Genomic DNA, 15,953 nt, shown 5'->3' on the forward strand with positions numbered 1-15,953 from the left:
AGAGATATCATCAAGGGAGGCAAACAAATGATAGAGAGGATGCTCTCTCTCTCTCTCTCTCTCTTTTGGACAAGCATCAAAGTCTTTAAATATCTCCAATATAAGGGAATGTAATTTTATCAGATTTTATATATGTGCATACGTACAAAAATACTTACAAATATAGTAGAAAGATATGGAAAAACTCTTTTTTATTATTGGTGCAGCATTAGGATTTCAATTAAAGATCTCTACAGACGAAGCAGCAATTGAAATCCGCTTTCGGAGAGAATTTCACCGCTTTAAAGACACTTTGAAAAACAAACTCGAAAAAAACACTCATTATATGATGATGTTATTCACGTATTTAAATTCATTTCCCATTCATAATGTAAATGCGTAACAAATTCTATAGAATTCTCAGGGGTAAAAAGAATCCCACAAAAATCCCCTCGAACTATTAAGCTTTTTGCGTTTTAGCGTTCTCGAAAAACGAAAATCTTTTTATAATTATACGGATCGTACATCAATCATATATAATGTATGCCTTTTATTCTCTCGATTCTCACTCTGTTGAAGGTCTTGCACACGTTTGAATATATATGAAAAAATTAGACAAAAATGTGCGGAAAACGTTAACCAGAGAGATAGAGAGAGAGAGATTGTTGTGTCGAGGCGACTGTTGATAATAGATAACCTTAAGGGTCACAGCAGCAGTCCACTATCTGTTCGGACAAATAAATAGATGTACCCACAAACATGTATTCTACGAGTAGTTTGAGCTGGCTGCCTGCCTTTGTCTGTGATTCTCTTGCTGTTCTTTCTGTGTCTTGCCACACAGCTTGCGGCTTCTTAACCAATCTACACGTAATCCAATTGTGCCTTCATCTGCCTTCCGTCCACCCAGAAGCACTTCAACAATTGTTTTTGATTATTTAATTTGCCAGACTTTTGCTTTGGCTTTGGCTTTGGCTTTGATTTAGTTTCAGTTTCGTTTCCAGATTCACAGATTCACAGACTCACAGTTTCTCATTTCGCTATTCCCAAAAAAAAGGCATAGAGGGCAGTCCTTGGGCAGCAGACCACAAGATTTCAGTATCTCTCTCTCTCTCTCTCTCTATGACTCGCTCTGGATCCTTTCTTTCATGCCAAGGATTTCCTATTCGCTTCACAGATTTCCCCCTGCCCATCCGCCGCCGTTCTTCCACTTTTTGCTTATGATTTAGTCCCTGCCGCAGTTCTGGGCAGGACCTTGAAAATATTGTCAGGCGCATTGTTACCAAAATGTTGTTTTTGGCCCCAAAAAGACCGCAACACAACAAATGCCTCGGCTGTTGCCACACTGCCGCACAGCCACGCTGCTGCTGCACCGCCCCCCACACTAGGGAACACAACACACAAGTGTCGTGGCAGGAATGAAAATGGATGCAGATGCAGGGTGTGCGGCACAAAGGTTGGGATACACTCGCACTCGTACAGACATCTGTTTTTTGTTTACCATATTTAATTTTTCTAAAGTTGGTTTGCTATTTTATTCTGGCTTAAATCTACTATTTTTATAGTAATTAATGTCTGACAATTTTCTCTTCTTACACTTTGAAAATTACTCAAAAAGTTGGGATATCAACAACGTCGACTCCTGAAGTCGTAGATTTTCTGTTTGACTCTTTTTTTCTCTTGCTTTTGGTCCAAACGTGCATTTCCACCTCAACCGTTCCACTGTCCCTTTCCCTCTTCATCTCTTTCATTCCCCCGCTTACCATCCCTTTTGTGGCCTTTGTCTCTGTGCATTTGGCTTGACAGTCGTCGCAGTCGCAGTCGCAGTCTCAGCAACCAAAAAGTGCGCTTTGAGCTTTTGTTTTTCGTCCCCCGAATACCCTTTCCACTCGCTAGAGGGCATAGGCAGTTCTACGTATAGAGTTTGGAAGATTTATCTTTCAAGATTTTTAATTTGAATTTGTTTTCTGATAAAGTTATACGAAGAAGAATTATTTCTTGCTATACAGAAGGAAGCTCCAAATGGATCTGCAAGGGTATCCGTATCCTCAAAAGGCATTCTTAATTCCGCTTATGGTTTTGGCTGTGCTTTTGTTCCTATTTGAGTTTTTGTTTTCGGTCTTTTCTCTCTGTCTCGTTGTTCGTTGACGATTTCTCATAACCCCCTTTTTTTCTTTCTTGCGACTCATTCTTTTCCCCAGACTATTACCCTGTCTTGGCACTCTTTGCGTGCCCCTGACATGGCTTCTGGGGCAATCATTTTCTATATGTTGCATTATTTAAGCAAAGTTCAAGCGTTGCAAACAAACAAAACCCAAATCTGAGGCGAATCTTTCAAGCTCTGTCAAGGGCATCAGCCACAAATAAAACTTATCTTCAGAGACAATTATCTCTGTTTTCGTGGCATAACTTTCAATCGCAGCTAATTGTTTCGGAAACGCGGGGAAAAACTTTGCCCGAGACGGGGCGCCTGCATAAACAAAATTAACTTTTTCGACCCCAAAAAATAAACGTTGCAGTGGAGTGGAGTAGAGTTCAGTTAAGTTGAGTTATAATCGAAAATAAATTAGTTTCATTGGAAATTACTTATAAGAGAGAATGCAACAGCGGAAAGTTTCTCTGTTGGCAAAACATGGCACAAGTTTTCCCCCCTGTAGCTTTTCCCGAAGTCATTTTGCATAATAACGAATTAACTATATAATTTTTGGGGCAAAGAACCAAAAGGACTTAACTGATTTTGATCGATGGAGCTGGTTGATGGGTCTTTCGGTCGTTTAGGATCGGATTGGGATGCCCCAATCTCAAATTCAATTTTGAATTTCAAGTTTGAGTTTTAGTTTCAGCGCTGCAGCATGCCGGAGCATGCCACATGCAACGCCCCACATATTCGCATTCATTCATGCCGCCTCTGACTTTGACTTTGACGGATTGCGAGGCTCAATAATTGCTGCAAATGGGTCGAGCAGAGAGGCAGCGGATAAAGTATACATTTTTCGGTTTATGTTATTATTGTAATATTTTAGTGCACTCTTTAATGCAAATTAATTGTGCACTAGATTTATTTTCTTAAGCATTAAATCTGTATACTATTTTACTCTAGACTCTCAGACTTACAGCGAAACCGAGTCACAATATCCCCTACAAAATATGCAACTTTTTGGAACTTTTGTTACCCTTTTCGAGCGGTTGAAAAACCACTCTATAACTCTATGAATTCCACAACTGAATGATTGCCCGAATGTCAAGAAAAGTTTCAAGGGGAAATTCCCCAAGGCAGGTACACAAAAATGAAGAAAAAATACAAATTCCCAAAACCAAAAATGGAAAACTTTTGCCCACTTTTTTCAGCCGCATTTCCCGCATCAGGCATGTCCCCCTGATTGATTTGTCAGCCGCATGCCGCATGCCGCATGCCACACGCCAAGCACCACACACACACACACACACAATGAGTGGGGAAGCCATAAGCACATTAGGCTCTCAAGATTTCCACATGAAATGCGGGGCACACAACAAAAGTCGCCTGCAAATTAATATGCAACGCGAAAAGGGAGGTCTGGGTCTGTCCCCCACCCGTCAGACTTCAGTACGCCCTAAACCCCTATTCAAAGTTAGTTAGAATGACTAAATAGTAACACATACTGACCTGTGACCTACTCTCCATCCACGGAGGAGTGTGTTGCAAGAAGAACGTAGTTACAGTTGCAGTTGCAGTTGCAGTTGCAGGAACGGGAACGGGAACGGCAGAACGGGAACGTTGCACAGCGGTGGGCGGTTAACAACAAAAAAAGTGGAAAAAAAAACAAAACAACAAAAAATACAATATAGAAAATTTTGTTATAGAAAAAATTGCACTTTATGGCCCCTACTACGTCGCCCCGGCAATGTTGTTCCGGAAAACTCCCAGAGTAGAAAAATGCGAAAAGCGATGAGGCAACATTTTCAACAAGAAAAAGTGAAAATTCTGAATAGTGATTTTTAAATTTGTAAGGAAAGGTTTGAGTTTAGTTTTTAGATTTCGAGTGTAAGATTCCCGACGCTTTTTCGAATTCCTTGGCGTATTCGCCTTCGAACGCTTTTCGATAACCGATTCTGGAAGTTTTCTGGAACGTTTCATGTATGTACATATGAACGTATGTACGAGTATGTTGATGTATGTTTGTATTTGTGGCTTGAGTTTTAGGGCTCGACCGCCGACGGACGATAGGACGACCGTACGGGGGCCGCACTGTTTGAAGTCTCCGCAAGAGGAAAGCGCGGGCGAGAGGGAGGTGGGGGGCCTGCTCCATGGTCCTTGGAAGCCGGAACACGCGATGGTTGGAAGAACGGTAGGGATTCCATGGAGTAGTGCTCGAGAAGGACGAGGATGAGGGAGTATGGAAAAATGGGAATAGGGCTTAGGATCTAGGGTTCTGTGGGTGTTCTCGAGGCGTTTACTGGCGGTGGCTGACTTTTATTCTGACGGACTGTTGCGTGTTTTGGAGCCAACAACTGCGACGTACTCTCGTCGCTATTGTTGTTGTTGTCATGAGAGGGCCATGTACATACATATGTACATATACTTTCTATTGTATTATATTTTATATGCTTTGACAAAGCCCCCAAGCCACTTAGACAAACTGCTTCAACTTTCAGGCGGCACTGACTGGCTCTCTGGCTGGCTCTGCTCGCCTCCTACTTGATGTTCTTGTTGTTGTTTTTGTTGCTGGTTATTATTGTTATTTAATGTTTATAGTTCGCCGAACAAGATCCCCATATGCCTGAGGGCTATTCTCTTCTCCCTTCTCCTAATCCACCTCCTGTTGCCTTTTCTCTCTCGCTCCCCTCCACTCGATTGAAGGCGTAAGAAAATACATTATAAGCCAATGATGTGGTGCACTCGTATGTCCCGTATTACATTACCGTACACTTGGCACGACACAGGGGGAAATGCTCCCGCCCGCTCCATCGTCTCATGGAGGAAATTGGAACACACTCAAAACAAAGAGAGAGAGTAAGAGAAAGAGAACAAGAGCGAGCGGAGAAATCATTCTTGCAAAACAAAGCGCAAAATAGGAGAGCGAAATGGAGGTGAAGTCTTTCGTTTCGTTTCATTTCGTTTCGCCGGCGGCTTCCCTATCGCCTGACAATTGATCCCAGAGGGCACAGTTACGTACTATAGTAGATTTATTGATTAGAGACTCAAAATGGGAAAAATGTCTATGATCATGAGCGTTGGCATGATCTTCCATTTCTTGCAAGAAATTGATTATTTCCTGTAGAAGCAACACGGAACTTCCAGTGAGTGTAAATATTGCCCTTGAAAATTCAACAACACGGCAATGTCCAAAAGTTCAATGACATTTTTTACACTCTTGAAATTAGCTTGAAATTGGCAATAAACTTAGATACGCTTTAGAAACTTGCACACACATGTTTGTGCATATGTTTCCCCTCGCCATCAACTCAGTGCACTTTATTGTTGATTTGTGTGCCGTGGAAAACATTTCAATTGCTGGCATTTGAAATCAATCAATGGAATCGGCAACAAATTTACATTTGGAGTTGAATCATTCGCCAATTAAGACCACAGAGAGAGACAAATAGAGAGAGAGGCAGATGACGATCTCACGATCAACGTCGGGGCGATCGAGCGCGCACACATGTGATTATACTATATAAGAAAGTGGCGACGGGCAGATGAAATACATATGTATTCAAATATTTTAATTGATCTTCATAGAAAAAACAGCAACAATAGCAAACGAGTATTACGCGAGTATTTTTTAATTACAATCTCAGGTTGGAATTCACTTTATTTTCTTGTTATTTTGTTTTGTTTTAAGCACTGTTTTTTAGCTGCTAGATGATTTAATGGCACACACACACAGTAAAAAAAATTATAATTAACAATTCCTAAAAAATATCTAAAACGGAGGAAAAAATCCCAAATCATTAGCACTTTTGATTGTCTCTTTTTATTTTACTTTTGTGTCGCTTTGTCGTTTTCTCGTTTGTGTTTTGTAGTTTTTTGTTGAAAATCGCGCTTTGGAGTGAAATCACCGCAGTGGCAGTGACAACAGACTCGAGCTTTACGTACGTTTAAAATTGCGTCAAAATCTGTTTTTGAGGCCGGGTAAAAGCGTCTCTCGAACAAGCTGTAGAAGTCGACGAAAAACAAAAAATTCACCTCCGACAACTTCGATGCTCCTGCTTCGACTGCGAACTGTGAGGCGCCAAAGCGCCAAAAACCGGTCTCGGTAGCCGCCAGTATTCGTGTGTTTCGTGTTTTGTCGTCATCGTAGTCGTCGTTGGCATCGTGCTCGTTTCGTTGGCGTTCGGCCTTCGGTCTCTTTCTCTGTTCGCTGCGCTCTGGCCTGCCCGTCGCCAACCCACCCACCCCCCGCCGGCACTCCATCAGTGTTTTCAATGCCAAGCAAAAGCAGCTGTTCTCCAGCATGCATTTTGTTGCTGCCCTCTCCGTGCGCTCTCCCAACAGCAGCAGCACCAGCAAAAGTAATGCATTCGCACACTCGTATACCGTACATTGGTGCCGAAACTATATGGTTTCTTCATGGGCAAGTGCAAGGGAATTGGTAACGATGCTAAAAAGTGTTCATTCCTTGGTGTTTACTGGACGCGATTTATCTTGATCTTAGCGGGCACCCGCTCCAGCATACCAGCAAAGTGACTGGCAGCAGAACGAAGAGAAGATCTCATAGTCAAGTTCTCTGGGTGCCAAAAGAGAAAGCACATTTGCATAGACATGTACATGGTATATGCTCTGTCCTATGCACATCAATGAAGCAGCATTGTTCCCATACAGGCTCTTGGCTTTGTTGTCTAAAATAATTTGTAGAAAAACTATCACGATGTTCTCCTCTCCAATGGCTTCATAAACTCACAACTCACAACTCACCTGCCTGCCCTACCCTACAGACATAACGGGTCTAACAACTGGAAGGCAAAACGAAAGACAGACAGACGCAAACGGCAGTGGGAAAGGCTACATGGCGCAAAGTTTGCCACTGAGAAATGAGTTTAATTGGGAATCATTAAGGAAAGCTGTTCTGTGCGGAGTCTCCTATGATCCCCAAACACACAGGCACACACACACAACAACAGGAACAAAAGATATTTCTAATTCCTAATGAGTTATTCTGGCCATTACATGAGCAGAGAGCATCGTTATCAGTAGAGCAGACTGGACGCAGCGTTTCCACTTTACTCCAGAGAGCATTACAGTCGTCTCCCTTCTACTGCTGCCTCTCAGTCACTGTGCCATTCTGTCTAACTGTTTACTGATTTTGTTGATATGTACTTTAACTATGTGTCTGTGTGTGTGTGTGTGTGTGTGGGGTGGGCAAAGAGTATATTTTGTTTTAATGGATATTGAAGCCCACAAAAATGTAATATTTGATTTTCCAAACTATTCCATAAAGATGCATTCGTCGATGCCCTTTTAGGAAACTTTTTTCCTCCCCTCTTCACATGGTTAATCCTGTCTTTGATTTATAAAATAAGCCTGAAGTTCTGGAAGTACATATGGAGACTACTAACGATTCAAAGTAGAAATCGAACATAATAATAGATCGAATCTCTGGGATGTTCTATCCTATAATTCGCATTCTTTTTGTCTGCCCAGCAATAGGAATACCCATAGTCGCCTCGCCATATGAACCTTTCATAGTGCTCTCATGTGTATTCCTATGGCTGTTTTCTGTTTTTTTTTGTTTGTTTATTTCAAGTTCAACATGTGCCCCCGATCCCGATCCCGATCCCGAACCCCGGCACTGGCACTGGCACTATCACCGGACACTCGCTGCTTGTTTAATTTTAATCATACAACAGACGAGACAAGGCAGCAACCAGCACATGGAACACATTGTACAACTCGTATTGTTGTGGCTTTTTGTTACATTTTAATGTTATGCGGCCTTTGTTTCGTTTCAGTCGTTGTTGTCTCTCGTTTTGGAGAGACACATGTACATATGGTTGTACATATATTTTATGGTTATATTTCGTTGCTTCTTAGGCCCCCTAATGCCCTTCTATATGCCTGGAATATCCGCACGTTTGTAGTATATCTGGGGAGATAACTGTCGCAGCAATGTAATGTAGTCCATTTGCGACAAATATGCGGCCAAAAAGATGGAACATTTTACTCGGACAATGGCTGAAAATTGTTCGCATTTTCATGACCGAATTACCCAGATTTTTGGAGGGCGAGCGCAGCCAGCCAGCCTCATGTGCTATGTGGACCCACATAGCCCACTGGACAACACCCCAGACCCAGTTACCAGTTACCAGTTCCAAGTCGCATCTCCCATTCTCCCATCCTTCCCAGGCTCCTTCCATTTTTGTGTGGACAGAGCAAAACAAACAGAACCATTGGCACAAGGCACGCAAATCTCGGCTATGACCAAAATATTTGCCAAAGTTCGTTGGGGAGTACTACAAAAAATGGCAGCCCTGTGAAAGAAATAAAGAAAGAGCTCCATTGGGGCTATAATGATACGCGGAATACCCTAGGGACGAAGACATGGCCGAAGACAGAAAATGTTCCCAAAAAGCAGGAGCTCTTTTCCACCCAATCGAGAGGATTTTCAACAGATCGATGGCTAAGATATTTAAATTAATAATTAAAATGCTAAGTAAAGGGACATATTCTGGCTGTAATAATTGCCAGTTGCAGCCGTGACTACCCTTTCGAAGGGGGTACGAGCATATAGTAAAAAAAAAACTCAGTCAAAGCTATGCCAAGAAATCAAAGTGGCAGCCAGTGGCGGACAGAGGGACAGGGCGGACGGACAGTGGATACAAAAGCAGGCCGGATATATTAGCCAAGACAGACGGAGGGCAGGGCAGGGCAGGGCAGGGCAGGACAGCCGTCAGGGGCAGCAGGGACAGGGGGCAGGCGAACAGGGAGAGCATCAGCATCATCGTTTCATTTCGCTGCCTGCGTCAATGACAACAAATTCGTTGTAAGCTCTCTGGCCCTCTCTCACTCTCTCACTGTCTAAGCCCTTCTTTCCACTTATTTTGGGTTACTGCGGCGGGCGCATACATTTCGGCAATCCACATACTGGGTGGGCGCCCGCCATCGCATCATTGGCACAAAAGCAAAGCAAAGGGCCACTCGCCGGCGATGTCATTGCCGATGGGCGACTAATATTTGCCAAGCGTAAAGTAATAAAATATTTCTTCGGTCAATAAATGCAATTGAATGTGAACAGAATGGGCCGTGGGGGCTCTGAATGGTCCGTCTAGAGGCTGGCAACAAATTAAACGAGAGACGAGGGAAGCACTCAAAGACGACACAAAACCGATCGACAAAATGCCCTAAGAAATCAAAAGAGGAATCGGAAATGGATCAAAAATAACGAATACTTGCATTAGCATAATTCGAATTATTAATTATTCATATTCAACTATTTTCATAATTTTGTCAATATTTAAATGAATTTATTTTCGATTTTCTAGCAATTGCTGGCAGCACTTTCTGCAGTACAATTTTTGGGTGCAATTCAATTGGAAATTGGAAAAACACTCAGTGGACGAGTGGACGAGAAACGTCCGAGCTATAGAAATATCTTGGAGTACGTCTTCTTGCAATCTTTTTGGATATACCCACTCCACTCCTCGCACTCCTCAGCATTCGCCTTCGGCTGCTGCTATTCCACTCCTCCACTCGATATTCGGCAGCGTAAAAGCTTTTGTCATTTGTTTGCTTTAGAATGCAATAAAAATGTTATGCCAAAGGATAAATAAACACGCTGCTGCTTGCATGTTGCCAAAAATCAACATGCAACTGAAGCATATCCACTCAAATACATATGTATATGGAGAGGAGAAAGCACAAGATGACCAGCTGGATGACTGGGAAAGCAGCGCTTGAAAGCGGAAATTACGAATGCAGCGAGAGAGTCAAAGGGTCAAAGAGTCAACAGCTAACCCAATGGGGAAATGCTACATATGACAAGGTAATAAATACACAGAGATAAACCACCAAGAGACAGAGATACAACTAAGTGATCGAGAGTAAACAGAAGAAGTTTTCTATTCGTTACTTAAGAAATCGTTACCCCTCAGTGCAGGCTTCGTGGGTGATTGTGGGTGTCGGTCAGCTGGGATTATGCATGTTCTATTGCTGATAGCTGAAAGCTGATAGCTGAAAGCTGATAGCTGATAGCTGATAGTAGTAGCACTCGTTGTGTTTCCCCTCACAGCAGCAACACAAATAAGTAAAAGACAACTAAAATACTATGACCATACGTGACTGTGTAGGTAAAATAATTTTGATATCGTGGAAGAACCACAAGATCCAATTGTCCAGACCCTGGGAGTTGCTATGGATTGTCTTCTCGCCTGTGATCCTCTGCCTAGTCGCTGTGGTGATGCGCAGCATAATTGAGGTGGATATGCGGGTGGACAGTGTGTACGATCCGATCGATCTGGATCGCAGCTGGACGGAGCTGATGGAGGCACTGGTGGAGCGGCAGCGGATCGCCACAGAGTACGGCAAGGAGAACAATCCGTTCATACCGAAGCTGGTGCTGGGCTGGGCACCCAACGATTACAATATATTCAGTGAGACCATTACGCAGAGCCTCAGGAAGCTGCAGCCACTGACGGCGCAAAAGTTCAAGGACTGCACCCAACTGCGACAAGATATGCGAAGGAAGTTCCTCTATGCTGGCGTCTGTTTCGATGAGGGGACCTTCGAAACGGAATACGCTTTCGTAGAGGGTTTCCTGGCGCCCACAAGCACCATCCAGCCTTTTTTGAACTACACGTTACTGTTCCCCAGCGAACTGCGAATAGTCAATGACAGCTTCATCAGCGCCAACTGGATGACAAACTATCAGGACGATCAAGTGGCCAACGTGCAGGAGCGTCTCAATCGGCCCTACTGCGGCGGCTATGTGGGCTACGTGCGCGAGGGCTTCATCCAGCTGCAGAAGGTCATCAGTGAGACCTTCCTGGCGATTGTCAGTCGCAGCAAGCTGCCCGAAATCCAGCTGCGACGTTTCCCCATCATCGGTCGCAAGCAGGATCCCCTGATGCTCTACCTGGATCGGGGTCTGGCCCTGCTCTTCATCGTCGGCTATCTGTTTCCCTGCCAACTGTTAGTTTATGTAAGAAGATCGATAGTCATCGATTTGCTCTAGCTCGATTCAACATCAACATTTTGCTTTGCTCCTTCAGCAGGTGGTAACCGAGAAGAACTCACAGCTGCGTTTGTTCATGATCAACATGAACATTGGGAATACGATTCACTTCATTTCGTGGTACTTCAAGGGTGTCTTCTACATGCTCTTCACCTCTCTGCTGATCACGCTGCTGTGCAAGGTAGGAGTACCTATCGGCGGTAGTGATCGTTGAATACATTTTTCGAATTTTGATCACTTATTCATTTGAATACAAATCACTTTCAGATACACTGGAGGAGCGATCATGGAGTCCTGACGGAGACGCCCTGGCATGTGCTCTTAATGATCCTCGTCTCGTACAGTCTGGCGGCGAATGCGTTGGCAATGATGGTCTCTGCCTTCTTCAAGCATCCCTTGAATGCCGTCCACGTGCTCACAGTCCTGTGGATCGTCACGTACATGCCCTTCTTTGTGCTGTGGAACAATCCGGAGCAGAGACTGAAGGTCCTACGCTACATGTCCTATGCCCTGCCCAACTGTATGTTGGCCAAAGTGGTCGAGACGCTGGTGGAGCGAGAGCTGATCTTCCACAAGAAGTGGTATGACAGCGGATTCGAACTGATCTTCTTCACCGAACCGATAAGTGTCACCAAGAGCGCGTGGGTTTTCACGGTCGCAGCGCTGGTCTACTGCATCATTGGGCTCTGCATGGACATGTGGAATGCCACCGAGTTGGCCAACAAGCGGATGAAGCGGCCGACGAGGGCCGGCAGCGTGAACGATGACTTTCAGAACGAGCGAGCGGAGAGCTTCACGTACCAGGGCACCACCATTGGGGTTAACTCCACGAAGATCTACGAGGTTGAGCCCTCGCATCGGCGCTTCAAGCTGAAGATCAAGAAACTTTGCAAGCGATTCGGTACCAGGGAGCATGCGGCCCTCAATCTGTTCACGTGGAATGTCTACGAGAACGAGGTGACCATCCTCATGGGCCACAATGGCAGTGGGAAGACGACACTGCTGAGGATACTCGCCGGTCTGTTGGATCCCAATCGGGGCTCGGTCATGATCTCCACGCATGACATGGAAACGGAGCGAATGGCCGCCTCCGCGGAGCTGGGTGTCGCCCTCAACAATGATCTGCTGCTGTTCGATCTGAGTGTCATCGATCACATCCACTTCGTTTGCCAGGTGCGTGGCATGCACGACAAGGGAGAAATTGTGGCGCAGGCAAACTTCTACATGCAGGCCATGAAGATCGCACATCTGAAGAGCCGCAAGGTGGGCCATCTCAGTGACCCCGAGCGGGTCCTCTTCAGTGTGTGCTGCGCCTTCTTGGGCGATTGCTCCATCGTCCTGATCGACGATATACACTCGGATCTGGACAAGCCCACGCAGTCGCTCATCTGGGGCCTCATCAACGAGGAGAAGTCACGACGCACCATCATTCTCGTTACCAACTCCTCAACTTTGGCAGAGACAATGGCCGATCGTCTGGCGATCATGGCCAATGGGGAACTCAAGTGCACTGGGACCAGAACTTTTCTAAAGAATATGTACGGCCATGGATATCGATTGGTAAGTGATTGAATCGTTGATCCTCCCATCGATCTTTCATTGATCTGATCTCATCGACTTCCACTCACCCTCTCGCTGGCTTTGTAGACCTGCGTAAAGGGTAAAGTTTGCAACGTGAGTCGACTGTACACAATGTTGAGCACATACATGCCCCAGCTGACCATCGAGAGTGACATTGGGCTGAAGGTTACCTTTGTGCTGGAGAACAAGTACGAGGATAAATTCAAATCCCTTTTGGATGAGCTCGAGCAGAATATGGAGGAGTTGAATATCGTCAGTTTCCGCATAAGGGACACCTCCATGGAGGAGATCTTTCTGCGCTTCGGATGCGAGCAAAACGATCAGCCGGGTGGCGGACAAATAATCAACAATCACAGCCTCATCGTTGAGGACTACTATGCCGTGCTGGCGGGTCTCAAGGACAAGGAGAAGCTCACCGGCTGCCGGCTGTTTTTACTGCAAATGAGGGCTCTACTCTACAAGCGATGGATCGTGGCCCAAAGATCTTGGACTCTCCGGATAGTGGATGCCTTCGTCCTCGCCATAGCCCTCAGTTGCACCTTTGCGGCCATTCTGATGTATGGAAAGAGCGTCAAGCTGCAGCCGCTGACATTCAATCTCACGGTGCTGCAAGGCATCGAGGCCTTTGCGGAGACACTCACTCAGGGCTCCAAGGATGCGACTGGGATGCATAGCTACTACACGGAGCTGCTCTACTGGTACGACAGTCATGTGGATCTGCTCACCAAGGAGACGGACGGCAAGTCCCAGCTGCTGCACAACAGTGACTTTGCCGAGAATGTGAACTTTCGCTTCCTGTTTGGGGCGACATTCAGCGAGAAGCTCGTAACGGCCTGGTTCAACAATATCCCATTGCACACGGGGCCATACAGCCTCAATGCGGTGCACAATGCGGTGGCCAGGTATCTGCTGGGTGGCTGCCTCTGCCTGTGTCTCTCTTCTAGTTTCGATTCGCCCGCAGACAAATCTTCGATGAGGAGGCCACCATGGATGTGGCCCTGTGGCCTTTGCCCTTCGACACGAACATCAACACCTATGCCCACGCATCGCTCAGCCTGGGCAGCCTGCTGGCCATCAACATCACGTTCATTCTGAGCTTCGTGGGGCCCAGCATCTCGATGTTTCTCGTTCGAGAGCGGACCAGCACACTGAAGAAGCAACAATTTCTGGCTGGCGTTCGGCTGCACACCTTCTGGCTGGGCTGCATCATCTTCGATTGTGCTCTGCTCCTACTGCTGGTGCTCTGTGTGCTCATTTGTGTGGCCATCTATCTGCATCCACATCATGACTTTCTCTTTTACTGTGCGTACTCCTGTCCCACTTTCCACTTTCCACTTTTCACTTCTCATTTTCCTATTTGATTCTCCTGTAGTGCTCCTTGCTGCGACGCTTTTGCTCCTGGGTCTGGCGGTGATGCTGAGCACCTATGTGGTCTCGGAGCTCTTTGGCCATGCGCTGCATGTGTTTGTCATGCTCTGCCTGTGGAATTCCATCGGCATTATCATCTTCAATATGGTGGTAACGAACGATATGCAGAATCTGCCCGATTGGTTTCAGCTGCACATTCAGTACACCTCAGCCGAAATTATCTACAAATTGTTCATTATCAACGAGTACAAACTGTACTGCAAGGATCCCGATGTGAACTTTCTGTCCACCAAGGTTCTGAAGTGCGAAAGTTTTCCCAATTGTTGCAGTTGAGTGGCACACGAGGGGAGCTCTCCTTTCTTATGGTTGCCTAATGGCTATCCTCTCTCGTTCCAGTTAAATATCATTACTTTATGAAGGAGCAAGGCATCCCATTTGAGTTCACAGTGATTCTGCTTCACATTCTGCTGCTGATATTGCTACTTGAGGGCGCGGAATTCTTTACGGTGCTCGCCTTCGGGTTCTGCAGGCGAAACATTCCCGAAGAGTGCCGTATTTCCGGTGACTCCACGCCCAGACAGACGCTCAAGGATGCCACGGCCGTGGATGCCTCTGTGATCAAGGAGCGTCATCTCGTTGCCCGAATGGAGCCGGAGGATCGCGAGGAGTATTCCCTGATCATTCAAAACTTGGGCAAGCGCCACAAGAAGCGCTACCTGATCGATCGACTGGATCTGCGCATAGGCAAGTGAGTGATTTCGATATTTATCGATAATCGGTCTCTTATCGAATCGATTTTTCGATCGCAGAACCGAATGCGTCTGCCTCAACGGCTACAACAATTCGGGCAAGACGACCTTCCTGAAGCTCCTGCTTCAGGAAACGCGCGCTACCTGCGGACGCATTTGGGTGGGCGGCTACTCCATGGCCCGTCAGCGCCTCCAGTGCTATCGCCGGATGGGCTACTGTCCACAGAACGACAACCTGCCGGGTGAGTTCACGCCCAAGGAGCTGATGTACATCCAGGCGCAGCTGCAGGGCAACCACTGCGATGTCGCCAGAGAAGTGATCGAGGCTCTGATGCGCATGATGGGTCTCCAGAGCTGCTCCAATCTGCCCCTTCAGTTCTGCACTACGGGCCAGTGGCGCCGCCTGCACTTCGCCCTGGCCATTCTTGGCTCACCGGCATTCATCTGTGTGGACGGTGCGCCGTCGGGCATCGATCCTGCGGGCAAGCGGACAGTTTTAACCATCACCTCGTACATGATGGCGCGTGGCAGCAGCTTTCTGTACACCAGCCTCTTGCCGCTGGACAGCGAGCGACTCTGCCGCCGTATGCCTGTCCTCTACGATGGCCAGCTGTGGGCCATCGGGTCGGATGACCAGATGAGCGACAACTACAGAGACGGCTACCAGCTGGAGGTGCGCTTCAAGCGCAAGGCCAACCCAAATGTCAGTCTCACGCGTGGCACATGGATGCGCATTGGCCAGGTACCCATGTCGCCGCACAAGAAGCTCTCCTCGTTCATGGATCTCAAGTTCCCGCGAGCAAGGCTCCAGTGAGTGTCTTTCTGCATTCAATTTGACAGTTCCTCTGTTACCATTTCCCTTGCTTCGTTTCATTTAGCGATGAGCAGAGCGACTCAATGATCTTCCATATGCCATTGGATTCGACCACCTTCTCGGAGATATTCCTGAGTCTGCGCAAGGATACTTTTGACCTGAACATTGAGGAATTTTTCGTTACACGCAATATGATCATTGGGCTGCATGTCTATCTGTTTGATCGCGGCAGCCGCAGGTATACTCCAACAGCCCTTAAGAACTCCAAAAAGTAGTTCCATCGACTTTACAAAAAAAACAACATTAATCGAGGCA

The 15,953-nt window shown here is 46.2% G+C and overlaps 2 protein-coding genes across 4 annotated transcripts in view; one reads left to right on the forward strand and one right to left on the reverse strand.

Moving 5' to 3' along the window:
* LOC117580795 (loricrin) overlaps window positions 1–6,197 on the reverse strand; it is a 74,413-nt gene extending 68,216 nt beyond the window's left edge. The window contains exons 1-2 of one of the 2 annotated variants that reach the window (XM_034267490.1): window positions 6,056–6,193; window positions 3,623–3,629 (exon numbers count right to left, since the gene is read on the reverse strand). The gene's annotated coding sequence lies outside the window, so the exon portion shown is untranslated. Of the gene's footprint in view, window positions 1–3,622; window positions 3,630–6,055 lie in introns of both variants that reach the window. The other variant, XM_034267491.1, reaches the window with a different exon arrangement.
* Window positions 6,198–10,178: 3,981 nt separating this feature from the next.
* On the forward strand, window positions 10,179–15,934 carry LOC117581252 (ATP-binding cassette sub-family A member 3). 2 transcript variants are annotated; one of them, XM_034268256.1, is made up of 9 exons: window positions 10,179–11,093; window positions 11,164–11,307; window positions 11,394–12,686; window positions 12,774–13,609; window positions 13,669–14,009; window positions 14,080–14,403; window positions 14,472–14,823; window positions 14,885–15,634; window positions 15,703–15,934. In XM_034268256.1, exons 1-9 carry the CDS (start codon window positions 10,221–10,223, stop codon window positions 15,911–15,913), a joined length of 5,124 nt encoding a protein of 1,707 aa, XP_034124147.1. In that variant the 5' UTR covers window positions 10,179–10,220; the 3' UTR covers window positions 15,914–15,934. The 2 variants fall into 2 exon arrangements, with proteins under 2 accessions (XP_034124147.1, XP_034124148.1); XM_034268257.1 differs by lacking the exons at window positions 14,080–14,403; window positions 14,472–14,823; window positions 14,885–15,634; window positions 15,703–15,934 and having other exon boundaries at window positions 12,774–13,620; window positions 13,669–13,898.
* The last annotated feature ends 19 nt before the right edge of the window (window positions 15,935–15,953 follow it).

The sequence above is a fragment of the Drosophila guanche genome, unplaced genomic scaffold (genome assembly GCF_900245975.1).
Source record: "Drosophila guanche unplaced genomic scaffold, DGUA_6, whole genome shotgun sequence".
In the NCBI taxonomy this organism is placed as follows: Eukaryota; Metazoa; Arthropoda; class Insecta; order Diptera; family Drosophilidae; genus Drosophila; species Drosophila guanche.

Coding starts and splice junctions, on each gene's coding strand:
- LOC117581252 (XM_034268256.1), top strand. CDS start 10,221: ATGACCATACGTGACTGTGTAGGTAAAATAATTTTGATATCGTGGAAG. Junction 14,010..14,079: donor TCATGACTTTCTCTTTTACT/GTGCGTACTCCT, acceptor ATTCTCCTGTAG/TGCTCCTTGCTGCGACGCTT. Junction 14,404..14,471: donor AAGTTTTCCCAATTGTTGCA/GTTGAGTGGCAC, acceptor CTCTCGTTCCAG/TTAAATATCATTACTTTATG.